Below are 17,770 nucleotides of genomic sequence, written 5' to 3' on the forward strand. Positions count from 1 at the left end.
AGACAGGGATTTTTATCTTGTGAAATTCCCTGCGCCAAAAAAACAGATGATCCCTTGGGCACCAGTGAAATCATGTCCTTGCTGCTAGGCTAAAGCTCAGAATAAACCTCCAATGTTGTATGATGGACAGCTCAGGAGCTACAGACAACATGGGAGTAGATACGGAGTGACTTTACTCCACTCCTGAAGGCACATTGTAGTGTATGGATGGAGAGAACAAGCCTACTTTGGCCACACAGCCTGCAGAGGATGTGGCAGGAGGGTGCTGGATAAGGGCACCTACCTGGCTGCTGCTCTGCCATTGTGTTCTCATTCCTGCAGGAGAGGGACAAGACTGCCAGGGGCTCTTGTTCTGGCAAGGCACGTGTAAGCTTGTGGTAGATCAATAATGATATTTCAAAGATTTTTATGAAGCCCTTTATTTTTTGTCTTAAGGCTTAATAAAAACTGTTACTCGAAACTAAAACTTTACATATATACAATACAAGAAATAAATTATGTTTTAAGTCATACAAAAAACACAATATACAAACAGGGCTTTAAAATCACTCTAAACATGGCACGGTGACAAGTCACAGATACCAAAGGCTTCAGTTATTGAAGCCTTTGCACAATACCATGGAAAAAAAAAAGCAAAACCCAAAAAGAAAAACAAAACCAAACCAAACCAAAACAACCCAATCAACCAAAAAAAAAAAAAAAAAAAAAAAAGGAAAAGAAAAAGAAACAGAAATATCTCCAATGTGCTTGCTTTGGTTGGATTGAAGCTCTACAAAATCTCGGAGAATTGCAGGCCTCAAAAGGACTTGTTAAGTCTTCAGATCTGGCAACACCACTCTTCGAGACTGCATTTCTGCACGCCGAAATTCAAGAGTCGTTCCACCGAGTCTCCTTCCCAAAAGCAGATAATAATGTAGTTCACCTCTGGCAAGGTCCACTCTGCTGTAGCAAGCAGGACAGCTTCAGTCTGCCCAGCTCAGAGCAAAGCCAAGTTCACCTGGCACCAGGGAATCCAACCGGGATCTGCCATTAGGCAATGGGGGTAGGATGTTGTCTGTTTGGCTCAGTTGAGTAATTCAGCGAAAGATAAGGTCTTAACTGTGCACTGGTACCAGAGCAGCACCAGGACAGAGGTGAATGTGTTCTCAGTAGTTAAAGGGACTGGTGCAAAGCTCTTCTGAAGCAATCACGGTTCATTACCTTCCTCCTCCCTTACAGTCAGTGGTGAGGCAGCTGCTTTTTGCCTCTTACAAAGAGATCAACACGTGGGACTGGGCAGTCTCACCGCAGACAGTGACCCAGAGCAAGGAGCAGCTGCCAACACCATCGTCTGCCATCTGCAACGTGTTCTGCCCTAGGTACCGTGAGGACGGAGTACCACCTTCTGATAAGGTAAAATACAGAGATTTAAATATCAGCCAGATAGAGAACAGGTTATTTTTAAGGCAAGCAAAGGACAAATTGTAAGTGGCATTGTGCTTATCCCCATATTCCTCCCCTGAATATCCCCAAACACTTGACCTGTGCTGATCTCATCTTTCCATAGCCCATAGTGCTATTGGACCCACATTAACTTCTATGCTAGATCCTAATCTGTTTTTGACAGCTCTGTTGCCAACAGTGTGATGGGCAGCTAGCACTATTACCTTCTCAACTCCAGTGGTTGGCAAACCAGTAGATCATTGCTGAGCTCTAGATCTGTGAAGATCTCATCCATAGTTCTAGTTAACGGGAAATGCAGGGCAGGAAATGCAATGTGTAACAGGTCAGGGTAAGTTTAAATGCACAAACCAGGCTTCTTGGGGAAGTGATAACATTGGTTTAGTTATTCTAGATCCAAGCCAGAGTTTTGCCAAAGGATCTTGCCATCTCTGTAGCCACCTAGGTTGCCCAGCGGTGTCTTTAAAGAAGTCTTCAGAGCACATTTGAAACAGATCTGGGAAAAGCAGAGAGAGGAAAAAATACAGTTAAATGCAGAAGATAGGAGGAGTAATAGAGAATTCCTAAGAAACTCTGGGACACTAAGAACAGGTTTGGACAGTACAGGTTGGTATTTTACTCTGACAAAGCAGCACTTTGCTCAGTAGCTGCTCAGTGAGAGCCTGAAGCAGACATTATGCACACAAGTAGGCTGCAAAGAGAAATTACAGGTCTTGATGCTAGACTCTGCCTGTTCAGATCCATCCAGAGTGAACAGATGTATGCAGACGCAGTCTCCAAGCAGGGAATTATAATCATGCAGTGACTTGGCAGGAATGGAGAGCAAAGAGCAAGTAACTGCTCGTGATCTCTGGGAAGGATCATTTCCTAGAAAACACAACGTGTTGGAGCTCTTATCTGCCTCGTGTAAAAGCTGTACTCCACGAGGAAGGAGGAAGGGCACATCTGCCAGCAATTCTGCTTTATGGGGGTTACAGAGAGGCGTATCAAACCAGCCTTTTATTGTACCTGCAGGAATGTTTACTTGATCTTTCACAACTCTGTGGCAGAGCAACAAGTTTTTGCACAGAGGCTCCATTCACAGAATTGCTTGCTACTGTATGTAGCACAGCTTGATGGGTTTTGCCAAACCTGGAACCAGCTTGCATTTCTGAGCTGAGCTCTGCTGCCCAAGAGGGCTGTGCAAAGCACAACTTCCACAGTGCTTTGCTAGCCCTAACATGCACTTTGTCTCCGGATTGGAAGTGACAAAGCTTTAAGTTTACAAATTGGAAAGTAAGAAAGAGAGCAAAAGGCTGAGTTTCATCTGAAGCATTGGGGATTCATTCAGAACACGACTAGAGGCAGTCTGAAGCAATCAAGCTATCACTGCTAGGACCAGATTTACTGTTAGTCAAGCTCTGAGAACTGATCCTAAGTGTCTGAAAAGGCCCCCAGAGGTTAAGCAGGGCTGAGATGCTCTGTCAGTGGCTGAGTTTGCACTCTTCTGAACCAGAAGAGACTAGCATAGCTGGAGATGAAGCAGTAAAAGTCATTACTGTAATGCCAGAACAAGACCTCAGCTGTGTCTTGCTCATGCAGTTGAGTTCAAACTTTAATCAAAGAGATTTATTGGCAGCTCGAGGTCTTCTACCATGCTGAAAAGATCTGTGAGGCAATGCCCTGCACTCCCACCTTTCTTCTGTTTTACAGGGCAGTTAATAGATGCTCCTAATTAGCTCTGCACTATTGCAAGTGGTAGCACCTCATTTTGAGCGTCTATCGTAACAGCAAGCAGATGGGTTCTTTGGGCCTAAGGATTGTGTTATACTCACTTGGTAGTAAGCATGTAAAGGTACAAGATGACAAACCATCATCAGAAGTCAGAAGAATATCACCTAGCTAGTGACAGTTGAAGGCACACATGAAAATTAACTCTAATAGCTGTGAATCTTGGCTAGAATTTATTAACTTTCTCCTGAAAGAAGAAGAAGTTCCAGGAATCTAAACCAAAAAAAAAACCTAAAAATCTGGCTCCACTCATCCAGCACAGCCGCATGCACCAGACAGGATTTCTCTTAGCTGATTTTTTCCTACCTTTTTTGCCATTCCTCTGTGCACTTCACAAACCAGAGCTCCTTACCAGGAGTTATACTGGTTAGCTGGGCATCCTCCACACAGAAAGCAAACCTAAGAGGCGGAATCAGAAGTCAATAAAAGGTACCTTTTGCCTCCATGATTAGCAAACATGTAATACAGATTGCAGCTAATTCTAGGACAAGTTGTTTGATCTGACATTCTTCCTGTGGAGTACCTTGATACACCATTAGCCTGTTGAACTGCTGTTTTATTTCCTACTTTATTTTTTATTTGAGAATCCTTGCTTCTACTACCCCTATGTTTCATAAATTGTAGAAACTGGGACGCAGAAATACCTAACAGATGATAGCAGATGTTTTAGAAAGCTTTGAGAAATGTGGGAAATTGCCAGTATCAACTGCTGTTCTTTGATAGATCTGGATTACCTTCAGAACAATATTAACATGAGATTTGGGAGTGCAGGCTGCATGCTTGGCAGCTTTTTGTTGGCTGTTCAGGTAGCTTTCCAGTTATAGACATCTCAGGAACACTAAGGAGTTGTTGTCACCATGTTAATGGTTGCAGTTTTAGATCTGGTTTGTGCCAAATCAGCACATTATGGGTGTAAATAATAACCATGCCTATCTATGTTTCAGTATTTTTGGTCCTGTCTCATTTTTTGGTGCTTTAACCTTTTTGGTATGACCTATACCATCTTGAAGTAGGCTAATTTAGTCCCCAGAGGGCAGGCAGGGCAGCTTTCTAAACAAAGCAAAAGAATATCCCAGATCTCACATATGGTAACTAGTTTTGCTTAAAACCTAGTTTGCAACCTCATGCTGGCAAGTAACCTACTCTCCTACACTGTGAGGGAGCATTACCTCGTACACTGAAAGCAAAAGGCAGTTCAGAGTACCAATCAAGTTCAAACCCCCAACTTTTCCTGCTAGATTCTGAGCATTTCTCCTTTGAATCAAGGTTTCCAGTGAAATCCCATGCAGTCTAACACAGTCATTACCTCTGCTGCGTCTCCCCAGATTTCACACGGATACGTCGGATATGCAGCTCCTGGGAAAGCTTTGCAGGCCGATACCAGTAGCTCTTCAGCTCTTTCCATAGGTCGTACCATGACTGAGATGTTCCCTCCCAGGTGAGCTTTATTTTCATCAGTTCACCCATGTCCTTTTCAGTATACACCAGGAAGGTGTTAGTAGCGTTTAGGCCAATTTGATCAAGCCTGAAAGATAAGCAGGGACTTGACATCTCTTCCTTATGGAAGTATGCCAGATGCTCGTTTATTCCACGCAAGCAGTTAAACAGAGCCCTCTGAAGCTTATCAAGTGCTCCACGTTCCCCTGTCACCAGTTAATCACTGATTACACTAAAGAAAGTAAGCTTAGATCCCTGGCTCAATATAATGCAACATGCATTTGGCTCAGCCATTCTTCCGTAGCTTAAAGGTAATTTCAAGCTTTGTGTTTCTTCTGGAAGAGGCTAAAGGAGGTCAACAGTTCCTCCAGAGATCTGGGTGATTTCAGAGTACATCCGAATGGTAGGGGGAAAAGCAAAACGAAGTACCTCAACAATGATCCATAAAGGCTAATATGTAGAGGACTGGGCACATCAAATTGCTTTTTCAGCAGTAAGTTATAATTAAAGTACTGAATGAAAAGTGTTTCGAATGGTGATGAAGCGAGGTTGCTAGGCTCAGATGCAAGGTTAATGTTACCTGAGGGAAAAGAATGATGCCACCTTGCCTAGTCCCAGTACGTCCTTAGCTAAACACCACAGGCCAGCTTACTTACATTTCTAAAGAGAGAGGTTCCGAGTCTCCATTGGTGCCATAAAGGGTGACGGAGAAAGTGGGATCAGCCTCTCCCAAGCCCTGGTAGCTGAAGACATGCATTTTCATCTGATAATGGTAGACTGGAAAGAAAAACGGAGAGCACAGATGGAACTAACTTTAAGAGACAACATTTCTCAGCATTACTCTTTGTGAAATAGTGTTGGCTGGCAAAGGCCAGACCCTTTCTTTATCATCAATTGCTTTTCCTTGCCCTTACTCTTTACAGAGTTGATATTTACACCACAACAACAGCAGGTCCACCCTGGGGAAAGTTCCCCAAACCTTACACTGCTCTAAGGCTGGGGTGGTCTTGTATGACATGTGAAAACTGCACTACAGCTCTTTTGAGCATCCTTATGTCCAGAGCCCTGCTGATTTTCCATGGAGGAAGGATCACTGTGATGCCACAGGACAGCAATGCAGCCAGGTAACAGCAAAAGACTAAGACCTGGTGCTGCGCTGCTTTAAGGTGATGCCACTCTTCCACGTCTTTCCCAACACTGACTTTGGAGCCTGCTCTTAGAGAGGAGACTGTGCTCTTTCTAAGAAGGAAGCACACCTTTGAACGGCATGTCAGCTCTTGTTTTCAAGTACATCTTGCTGTTCCTTCTGTTCCGTGTTTTCCTGGCATTGTAGCCGATGCCGTTGCAGCGGTTCTTCCGGCAGCTCAGGCAGATGCCCTTCTTGAAGCGGCTGGAGTCGGTGCATTGGAACGCGAAGCTCTGTTTGTCCTGGTTCACGAGGGAGTCCACGAAGAGGTGCACAGACCGCTCGTGCTCACATTTAACCACTTCACCGATCGCTAGAGAGGCAGAGTTGCAAGAGAAACGTTTTGCTTAGGCACTTGCCACCCCAGCAGCTGGTAAGGTACAGTGAGCTATGCCTTTTTGCAGCCCAGCATGAGCTGAGCATTGCCAAATGTGAACGTGATCCGAACAGTAGCAATTCAAGAGGTTAGCGGAAGACAAGTGAAGAAGGCCATTTGTTTTGTCTCTACTATGAAGAAAGCTTTAAAGAGGATTTTAGACCCAGCACAAAATGACCATAGCTCATGATCAAGTGTTAGAGTGAGAACATGCTACTTCAGAATTAAAAGCAGGTCTAGTTTCTAGCAACTACCTCCAGCAGGCAGTTTAGAAGGAAAAAATAGTTTTCTGTGCTCTTGTAAACCAGATCATCCCCCAGCATCAACCCAAGTCTATTTGTGAGGAGTCTGCACTGACCAGAGGCAAAGTAAGTAATGAGAACTTACTCCCATAGGCAATTGCTCCCAAGACATCACTTAAACCACAGCCAGGCTGGAAGTCTCCCCCATTGGGGTAGATGTCAACATGGCCTACAGGCATCTGGATCCCAATGCTAACACCTAGTGTTTCCCTTGTGTAGGTGTGAAGGACATCCACAAAGTTAGCATCATCGGGGGAGAGGCGCTTGCTAGGGTCCACTCCTTCAAACATAGGGCCAGCGGGATCCAAACCTGGTGTTAGAGACAGTATGCAAGATGCCAGGTAAGAAACTGGGTTATTTCATACAGAATACAGCCAGGAGCCTGCTGCTAGCAGCCTTGCTAACACAGACAGTCCCTGCCTCATAGCTGATGCTGTCCCCCTAGGTCTCTTCACCATGGGCTCACTGAGGGAACAAATGAAGATGTCCCATGCCACTTTTGGTACAATACAACTCTGTAGTAGCAACAGTCTGCCCTACAGCAATGGTTTCAGAATGCCTGTCAGAAGCAACAAGTTTTTTCTAGGTCACAGTGAAGAACACCAGAAGAGGTCTAGCACCACACAGAGACCAGTAGTAGCCAAAGCTACCTTGGCTTTGTCTATTTTCAGACTGGGCATACGGAGCAACTAATACCAGTTTAAGCAGCAGCCAGGTAATCCCTGCATCTGAGATCCCATGAAGGGTTTGGGAGGTTCTGCCAACCTCACTGCCACCTGAAGCTGTGCTCTTGAGCCATTCCTAAACTTGACTGTTCAGTGATTTTTCTTTTCTTTTCCTCTGCTTAACTAAATACACATATTTACTGCTAGGTTCTGAGGAATTCTCACTGCCAGTGTCGCATCTAAGCGCTTAATGCAACCCCTTGTACGATGCTTTAAGTTCTCTCATATTGAAATCAGCTTTCCTCTGGAGTCAGAAGCATTCTCTTCAACATATTTTCAGAATGAGGGGTTGGGGTTGGTGGGTTTTGGGTTTTTTGATCAAACATCCCACGGGACAAACAGCACCCAATAGTTCTCACTTCCACTAGTTCTGAGCTGTAATTACAAAACCCAGTATCACTCAGGAGCTTAGGATTTGGACAGTAAGAGTTTGAGTTGGGCTTGTTTGAGGTAAATTTGAAGACAAATGTGGGTTCGTGATCAGGTTATGCTCTGAAAGGTTTTTTCATTGACCCCACACACACGCACTTAAGGGTTCAAAATGAAGACACTTCCTCATGTGAAAGGACCCATGCTCCCCACTGCTGCCACAGGTAGGAAACTTGTCATTTCTGAATGTGCAAGCCCAAAACAGCATCGAAGCAACACAGGAAATGAGCCTCTTCGGGGAAATGCCCTGCTGTTAAGAGAAGGTAAGAGACCACTTAAAAAGCCACTTGCCTGTAATCCTGCCTATTGTCCCATGGACGTGGTTACCAGCAAAGCCAGCCACGTGAGCGCCCAGGCTGTACCCGATCAGGTGGACGTTCTCGAGCTGGAAGAGTGGGGTCTCCTGCATGGAAGAAGAGGTGTGATAATCTTCTCCCCTGTCTTTGAGGGCATCTGCAGGACTATAAAGTCCAGTTCCAAGAAGTGACTGGAGCGAGGGGGCAGACAAGCATGCTTCATTCTTATTCCATCAAGACACAATGAAGGATTTGGATGGCACTTGTCATTTGCCCCCAGCCACAGTACCCAGCTTCCAACCCCGATTATGATACTCTTCCTTTGAGCAGCAGACCTCTGTACTGGCCACAGACTCCATGGTACTACACCATGGGCCTTTTCTCTTTTCCAACCTGTTGGAAGCCAAGGTTAACTTTGAATGCCCAGCTCCTAACTTGCTCAAGCAGGACTCCTAAATGGAACTGCTGGAGCAAGTGCAGAGGAAGACACAAGAATGATCAGGGCCTGAAGCACCTCTCAACAGGCTGAGAACACTGGGGCTGCTCAAGCTGGAGAAGAGAAGCTGCGTGGAGACCTCAGAGCAGCTTCCAGTGTCTGAAGGGGGCTACAAGGGTGCTGGAGAGGGACTCTTCATCAGGGACTGCAGTGATAGGACAAGGGGTAACGGGTTAAAACTGAGACAGGGAAAGTTCAGAATAGATATAAGAAAGAAGTTCTTCCCTGTGAGGGTGCTGAAGCACTAGCACAGGGTACCCAGAGAGTGGCTGCCCCATCCCTGGCAGTGTTCAAGGCCAGGTTGGACACAGGGGCTTGGAGCAAGCTGCTCTAGTGGAAGGTGTCCCTGCCCATGGAAGTCCCCCTCAACATCACCGACCCAAGCGCGCCGCAAGGCAGCGTCTCCAGGAAAGCACAGGGCTGAGCACACACCTCAGCTCTGAGCCACGGCCCCGCCAAGCCTCAGGGTTGGGATTACACCAGCTCGTGAGCGCTGGAGCTGGTGAATGCTCCGTTCCCTTGTGCAACATTCCCCCACAGAGCATTACAACAGAGGCTGTTCTTAACTCGCGTTACCTGTAACCAGTCAAGCAGCCTAGCTATGCTTTTTCCAACAATCTGTGTGTTGTTCACGGCATCGGTGTAGAGCTGGTGGGCGAGGGAAAGCCAATCCACCACCACCACGTTGGCATCCTTCTCCCTCTTCTGGAGAGCGGATACCAAGCTGCCCAGCCAGGTTTCGAACATGCCACTCATCTAGAAGGAGATCCAGGTGTTAGTTTCCATCTCACAGGACCCAGATTACATATTCACAGTTGGGTTATTTGCACATCATTTACATATCCTGCTCCAGCTGCATGCTGGTCCTCTGCAAGCCCCACTACTTCTCAGCGTTGCACTAGTGGTGTAAGAAAAACAGGTTTTGAGAGACTCTGGGTCTTGCTGGTTAAGGCAGGAGTGAGAGGCATGCATTACACGCCTCCTTATCTCCCTTTTTCCCAAGGGTTTCAGAAATTCTGATGGATTGCAAAATGATTTTCCAGCCCTGGCACTGTGTAAGCTCTGTCAGAGCTAAGTCCCCTCGTGCCACATGCTCGGCCACATGAACTCCAGAAGAAGAAAGCTTGGTAAAGTCTATCAGCCCTCCGTTTCTTTCAGCTGAAGTCAAGGCTGCAGACGCACAGCTACGATTGCAGAAAGGCTATACATGTGTATCGAGACATGTGCCACCCGCAGAGGGGTCGATTAGTTGGGTTTTAGGGAAAAGCCTCAAAGTTCCCCTTACCATGCTCACGTTATACAGGCATGATGTGGTCTTAGCAGTTGTGAACAAGTTGGGTGATTTCACAGAGCTATAGAATGCAATTTAAATTAAACGATCCAGGGACCTCGGGCGCAGACACTAAGAGACCACAGTGCTGAAAACAGGAAAAGCTGTCCCAAATCCCACATATTCTGGAGCCCCAGAGCAATTACAGCGCACTTCACACTCTGCGAGCGGACGGACTGAAGACCGAGCATCCCGCGACGCTCCGTACTTACGGTCCACCCGTGGATGATGAGGAAGGTCTTGGCTGTCACGTTGAACCTGCAGTCCTCCAGGCACTTGCTGTGACCGACGGCGATCGCGCAACCCTCCTCTCCGGCGTGCGACGCGGAGCGGAGCGAGAACTTCACCCGCGGCTCGGCTGCCGTCGGCGCAGGCTGCTCGGCGACGGTGGCATCTGCAAAGCGGAGCGGAGCGAGGGGTCACGCCGGGGAGGGAGGGAGGGACCCGCGCTCCGCAGGGAAGGGACCGCGTTCACCCACCTCGGGCCGGCAGCGCAGCCGGCGCCGCGGTGCAGCAGATGACGGCGGAGCAGAGCAGGAGGGCGAGCCCCGGCATGGCTCGGGATGGATGGGTGGATGGATGAACGGATGGGTGGAAGGATGGACGGAGGGATGGATGGATGGACGGACGGACGCACCGACGGAGGGACAGGCGGCAGCAGCGCTGCTCCGCTGGCGGCGGGGCCCTTTAAGGGGCTCATGGCACGATGGGCGGTCCCTGCCGGAGCCGGCCAGCAGCGGCGCTCTCATTGGTCACGCCCTCCGTGACGTCAGGCAAAGAATAAACGAAGAACCGCGCGCCGTCGGGGGGAGGGGGTCACGTGTGGGGAGCCCAATGTGGGGGGACACGGGAAAGTGGGGAGGAGGAGGTGTGTTTATGTGTGTACACGTGTGTGTGTACATGTGTGTGTGTACATGTGTGTGTGTACACGTGTGTGTGTACATGTGTGTGTGTATGTGTGTGTACGTACAGGTACGTGCCTATGTATGTGTGTGTACATGTGTGTGTGTGTATGTGTGTGTATGTACAGGTACGTGCCTATGTATGTGTGTGTACATGTGTGTGTGTATGTATGTGTACGTACAGGTACGTGCCTACGTATGTGTGTGTACATGTGTGTGTGTGTGTATGTATGTGTACGTACAGGTACGTGCCTATCTATATGTGTACATGTGTGTGTGTATGTATGTGTACATACAGGTACGTGCCTATGTATGTGTGTGTACATGTGTGTGTGTGTATGTACAGGTACGTGCCTATGTATGTGTGTGTACATGTGTGTGTGTGTATGTGTGTGTACCTACAGGTACGTGCCTATGTATGTGTGTATGTACGTGTGTGTGTATGTATGTGTGTGTACGTACAGGTACGTGCCTATGTATATGTGTGTACATGTGTGTGTGTGTGTGTACATGTGTGTGTGTGTATGTACAGGTATGTGCCCACGTATGTGCATGTACGTGTGTGTTTGTGTATGTATGTGTATGTACATGTACATGCCTACGTATGTGTGTGTACATGTGTTTGTGTATGTATGTGTACGTACAGGTACGTGCCTATGTACGTGTGTGTACATGTACGTACATATATACATAGAATCATAAAATCACCTTGGTTGGAAAAGCCCTTTAAGCTCATCCAGTCCAAGCACTCCCCAGCACTGCCAAGGCCACCACTAACCCATGGCACTGAGGGCCTCGTCTCTGCGAACACTCGCAGGGACGGTGACTCCACCACCGGGATGCAGCGGGGACAGGCAGCTCCACCAAATCTGGTTCCTCAGATGGATAAAGCAAAGCACCACAAAGGGCTGTGTGAGCCATCAGCGCGCCTGTGCTGCGCCCACTGCCCACCCCAGGTGCTAGTGTGGGTCTGGGGCTTTCAGATCCACATGCAATCTTGTACACTCTGAATTCCACAGACCCAACAGGCATCAGATGCTCCCCATGGGGCAAGCCCACCTGGCTGTCCACCAGCTTCCACAGTCGGGAAGTAGTGATGCCATGAATAGCTTTGAACCCTCAGTTGTGAAAAGCTCTTTATTCCCAATTTTTTATTGCCTGATCCATAAGCTAATGACCTATAAGATTACATTTTATTTTCTACTGCTGTGTAAGCGTAAGAAGGAGATGCCCTAGGACATCATCCCCTTCCTTTCCCTCCAAACCCACAACAGAAAGCAAGGAAGAGGCTCTAGGGTCTGAGGTGTTTGAAAACAGCAAGACAGCGGCAGGGGAGAGGTACAGCAAATGATGGGCAGAGATGAGGATGAAGAGATGGAGGCCTAAACCCAGTCAATATCAAGGGAAATACGGGAAATCAGGGACATGAATTGTTTCAGCCCTCACTATTAGGTATCAGTGGCAGAACTGATCTGATTTTCCAGCAGTGCTTTCATGGTGAGCTGAGTTCCTATCCTGCAGGCCTGCGAGCATTGCTCAGCCCAGCCACCTCCTGACTCCACGTGGGCTGGCAGTGGGTCTAGGTGACCATCAGAGGTCCAACTGATATATTCCATTCTATATCGAAGGCCAGGTTGGATGGGGCTTGGGGCAACCTGGTCTAGTGGAAGGTTTCCCTGCACATGGCAGCAGGTTGGAACTGGATGAGATTTAAGGCCCCTTCCAACACAAACCAGTCTGGGATTCTTTGGTCTTCGTAATAATAAAATCATAGACTCCATGAAGTTGGAAAAGACCTTTAACATCATCTAGTCCAATGTTTACCCCAGCACTTCCAAGGCCACCACCAGATACTGTGATTTATTTTGTGTCCCAGTTGGTTCACTGATGGACAGAACGTCAGGAAACTTCTTACGTCAGGAAACTTCTGCAGTTGTAGGGATGTGAGAAAAGGTGGCAGAGGATTGGAACTGGATGATCTTTATGGTCCCTTCCAACCCAAACTACCCTAAGAGCCTATTCTATTCTAGTCTAGTTTATCCTATCCTTCTCTTCTATTTTATTCTATTTTATGCTATTATATTTTATTCTGTTCTTGTCTCTGTTCCATTCTGTTCTTCTCTGTTCTGTTCTGTCCTGTCCTGTCCTATTCTGTCCTGTTTTCGATTCTGTTCCATTCCATTCCAAAAGGTTTCCTCCTAGCTCTCATACAGCAGGTTATGATGGGGGACTGCTGCTCTTCTCCTTTTGGGGATCATTCTTGAACCTCTTCATTCTGACTTGGCAGAGTGAATACACGTTCTGGGAGCTATTTGAGCAGCTCCTGTTTCAGGAGGCTGCAGATGACACTAACTGCATCTCCCTAGGGAGCATGGCTTTGAGCTGCCTCTCCCACAGCTGTGTGGTCCACCGAGGAGCAGCATCCCAACAGTGGTGGCCTAAACAAGAAAGGACAGAGGTTTCTCAGCTGCTGGCCCACAGCCGGCCTTACTCCTGCAGGAAATGAATCAACCAAGCCTCATCACCAAATGCTTCATCATTTAAAGACATTCCTGGTGCCAACAAAGCCCTGCCAGACCATCGGCCACTCTGACGTCTTCTTATTCTTTCTCCTGTGCTTTTGCATTCAGCTGCTGCCTCTTGCCATTGTAAAGCTGCGATGGGTGGAGACAAGTCCTCCTTTTGTCTGTGTAGTGTCCTGCTCTTTGCCTCTGGCTTCCACAAATGACAGCAGGAGTGAGAATAACTTAGCAACAGCGAGGAAGAAGCACATCAAATAATTCCTGGCTGCTTCAGCCAAAAGGTCCAGGGAGATGCTCAGGAACGGTTGTGATGGGCATCGTGTCAATGCAAAGAGTATGGCTCTGCACTGACCTCTCTGTAACCCAAATGTCCTGGGGGGTAAAAGGCACCCACCCAGAGCTGACTGGAAAATAACAGTTCATTAAGCACAATAATTTTAAGGAGAAATTCCTAGTTTTGATTAGTTTTTCTCTGGGAGAGATTTCATGGTTCCCAGATGGAATTCCTGGATACTGTAATAAGTAATAAATAATAAACCAGGGTAAAATGGATAATAATCCACTTTAAAAGAGCTGGAAGCTCAGTATTTGCAGCACTTGTAGGGATGTCAGAGGCTTTATCCCAGCAGCTGCTGTGAGCTGGGCAATGCCTGGGGAGATGGTGGCTGTTCTTGCAGGCTTCTTTCTGGCTCTCTTCTTTCTTCCCAGCTCCATTCCCACTGTGATCTCCTGGAGACCTAAGTTCAGGGAAAGATAAAACAGGTTTTTCAGCAGCATTTAATCTGGGAGGTTTCCATGTCCATGTATCCATCGGTGAGACCCCTTCAATGCAGAACGTCTCCATCCTGCGTTATGTTCAGTGTCTTCTGCAGGAGTTCTGTGTCTCTTAATAGAACGTGTCTGTCACCGTCCTGCTCAAGGAGACTGACATCAGGAGCCTTTTGCAAAATAATTGTCTCTAACACTTCTATCTCTCTGTCTTTAGAATCAGTCCAAAACCTCTTTTCCCTGCAGAAATCACAGCAAGAAGTGTGAATGAACTGCACCATCAAAGACCTGAGCGCTAAGGGGAGAGGGAAAACCCTTCAGCATCACACAACCTCTTTAGAGACTTGCAGAGGCAGAGTAATTCTGGGGCGAGAAGCTCTGGAGATCACAAGGAGAACAAACAGCAGCTGCTTGCATGAATGGGGCTACCAATATTGCATCTTTCATTCTCTCAGGGATGTCCTGCCATGGAAAGAGCAGCAGCGAGAATGTTTAGCTGCCCAGGACAAGGCATCATCACCTCAGTGAGTGGCTGCAGGATGGATTTGCATGGTACTCCAATGGCTAAGATTGCATCCCATCACATTCACATCACCAGGAAGGTGGAAACGGAGCAGTTGGCTTAAGTGAACCCTCTTGATGGAGAAAAACAGTGGCTTTTGCATTCGTGGATGCTTGTTACTGAAAGCAATGGCACACCAAAAAGAGACAAAGATGCTCCTAATAAGGATCGCTCATTTGCACAAGCCAAAGATTAATTCCATTGCCTTAGGTCAGATACCCGGCATCAGGGAGTGATTATTCCTATTCTTCAAATTTTTAATTCCACATTTAGAAACCTGAGAATGTTTTACACACCCTCCATTCTTCCTGCCTGGCTTTTCCCTATTTTCATTCTTCCTCTCCAATGGAAGAGGGAGTAGGGTTTTAGTATTTGCAGGATCGGAGGAGGAGGGGAGAGAAAGGGATTGTTCTTTTCTTTTTTCTTTTTTTTTTTTTTTGGTTATAAAACAGTTTTTCTTTTCAATTATAAAACACAGCCCAGGCAGTAGAATTTAATGGGATTGGTGCTAGTTCCCCTCTTGGCTCCATCTGCCTAATTTGTTGCTGAGATGATGGGGAGAAGGGGTAGAGATGGGGGCTGCATAAGAAACCGAGGAGGGAAGTGCTGTTCGGGCAGCTTTGGGGTGCACTGAGCTGGGGCCATGGGGGACCTCCCCATCAGACAGGTATGCAGAGCTGACAGCACCCCAAAGAGGTGTCCTGGAGAGGCAGCTCTGTGGTGAAATAACACCCTGGGTTAATCCTTGCATCACCCTGTGCCTGGTCAGCCCAGGCCCTCTTGGTTTGTCATCATCCCATCACGCCACTAATTCTTTATACTGAGTGCTTACTGCAGAGGGGGGAGATACGACTTACGTGGCACAGTTTCTGCTGTGCGTATTTTTGCTCTGTGAACATCAAACTGAGGTGAAAAAAGCCCATGGTGTCTTTGTTTTACATCCATTCCCCAACCCACAAAGTCTCTCCTCCCCTCCTCAGCCTTTCGTATACACCCCCTCTATGAACATGCTTATACCCCTCGATAGCTTGCTTGCAGAGGAGGCTAATCTCCATTAGGTTATGAAATCAGCTCACATGCTTCAGTGGCATTACCCACTATTGATATCCCCATTCGATCCCTGTTGAGCTCTCTTTGTTGGAGGTAACCCCTTCTCCTACTTCTTCTAAGCTGATTTCTTAGGCCACATCATTCAAGTCCTACATCCCCATGGTATTTAGATGTAGTAAAAATGACTGAGGGGGAAAATAAATGGCAACTAAACTGTCTGACTATTAATGGTCCCGTTAGTTGCAAATTTACTTTACCACAAAGCCCCCAGCATGTAATCCTTAGATGAATGCCTTTGATTGTGAGGGAATATTTACAGCTGACCCTGCTGGCAGTCTGCAAACCTGCAATGGGCCTCCTGTCCCACATTAAATCCGCTAGCATCTGTTCCTGGGCTCTTACCAAGCACATGCTCTATTGGTGCAGTGTTTGGGCTGCAGCGCTCGCGGATACAGTGGGCCTTGAAGAATAAATCCCTGCATTCCTGAGAAACACTAATTCTTGTGAACGTTGTCACACAGGGAGGAACGTTACAGTTCGTACCTGCCTCCGGGCATCCCCCAGACACAGGGAGGGTCTCAGAAGGCTTTGATCCCTGCTGGCTGCCCTCTTCCCATAGCAGCACCCTGGTTCTGCTGCTGGACCACCCTTCACCAAAGACAAGCTTCTTCCTGGCCACTCTTTGTTGTACCATTTTCCCATGCCTAAGCAACCTGAAGTGATTTTTAGGGTGATTTTAATCTCTTTTCACCCCTGCCCATGCCTTGAAGTAGTTGCCAGGTTTCTCTGACTGAGAGCGTGCTGCTCTTGCAGAGACCCTCAGGTGATCTCACACCATCTCCGGCCACAGCAGAGCTGTGCAGGAGCACAGCCGGAATGCCAGTGAGAGCTCAGTGTGTCCTGATGCCTGTGTCCAAGCAGACAAGTGCTAATTCAGTGCCTTGTCATTCCCAGCATGTGCCGAGGTACGTGAGATGGATACAGACCGCTTGGCTGCTTTGTGTGGGACAGAAGACCCAGTGGTGGGTGGTGAGCCTGCTCCAACCACTCTAATGACAAGGATGTCTTTAGGTCTGTGCCGAGGAACGACGTATATTTTCTCTCTTTCTACGCATATGCCCAAACCCCACTCTTTTTCATCCAAGCTGTATGAACGCTGAGCATGTTTGGGCTTGAACAGGGACTTGGAGCCAAGCCCACTGGCAGTGCACAAGTGCTGTGGGTACCCGGGGGATGATTGTCTCTGCTTTTTTCTGTCCTAAGCGGGGTATTGGAGAAGCATCACAGTTCATGATCACTTGACTCTTCATATTGTGGTGGATGGTGAGCTCCCAGCAGCGCTCCTGCTTTAACTCTCCAGCATCCAGCAAAGGGAAAGATGACTATAAAACCCAATAAATGACTAACACTGGTCCCCTGCCTTTTCTGTAAGTGGAGCCTGGAGCTGCTGGAAAGTCCAGAGAGGGGTTTGGAGGCAGTTGTTTGGTTTAAGGAGTTTTTTAGAGCACATATCCTTATCCACATGTTTCTCTTCAGATCTGCAGAAATACCTGGCCCAAGTCTGGATGTGGTAGCAACATCAGTGTGATGTATTCGACACTCAGACAGACTGCAGCTTAAGGAGAGACCATAAGAGCTGTCAGAGCAGGCAGCAGCTCTCCTACCTGCTTAGATCAGTCTGTCAGACCAGGCCACAGGCTCTGTCTTTGGGCTCATTTCTAAAAGATATTGCAAGATGGCATTTGGGGAGAATAATCAGTAAGCTGACATCTCCTCCTTTTCCAAAAACTTCCCAGACTAAACCCAAAAGCAGCCACCTAAATCATCATTTTTAGCACTCTTAAATACACTCTAAATTGATCTCAGTGGCACTCAGGCTTCCAAAATGGATCCCATAAATCTGGATGGACACAAAAAATGAGGAAACTCTGAGCATGCCACTCAACACCCCAGTGCCTACAGGAAAGAAAAGGAGGTATTTATTAAAACCAATTAATTTGTTACTTACAAAGCAAAGCCCCATAAAGACATGTAATGTTTGTTCTCTCCATTATTGCTAATTTGCACCTAAGGTTTATGGTTGCAAAAATCTCAGATTATTCTTTAGTCAGCCGTTGTTGGGTCAGACAGCTAATGCATGTTCTTCCTCTCTTCATAGTATCGACTGCTGATCTGGCTG

At 47.3% G+C, this 17,770-nt stretch overlaps 1 protein-coding gene across 1 annotated transcript; it reads right to left on the reverse strand.

The window, feature by feature from the left end:
• Positions 1-845: 845 nt before the first annotated feature.
• Positions 846-10,363, reverse strand: LIPG (lipase G, endothelial type). Its single transcript, XM_061450480.1, has 10 exons — positions 10,267-10,363; positions 10,000-10,181; positions 9,034-9,213; positions 7,957-8,068; positions 6,597-6,821; positions 5,904-6,146; positions 5,304-5,424; positions 4,517-4,735; positions 3,517-3,609; positions 846-1,936 (listed from the first exon to the last, which is right to left on the reverse strand). The coding sequence occupies exons 1-10, from the start codon at positions 10,340-10,342 to the stop codon at positions 1,915-1,917; spliced, it is 1,473 nt and encodes a 490-aa protein (XP_061306464.1). The 5' UTR covers positions 10,343-10,363; the 3' UTR covers positions 846-1,914.
• Positions 10,364-17,770: the final 7,407 nt, after the last annotated feature.

The sequence above is a fragment of the Pezoporus flaviventris genome, unplaced genomic scaffold (assembly GCF_033815535.1).
Source record: "Pezoporus flaviventris isolate CSIRO_AGI_PZ_B2104156 unplaced genomic scaffold, CSIRO_AGI_Pfla_v1 ptg000010l, whole genome shotgun sequence".
In the NCBI taxonomy this organism is placed as follows: Eukaryota; Metazoa; Chordata; class Aves; order Psittaciformes; family Psittacidae; genus Pezoporus; species Pezoporus flaviventris.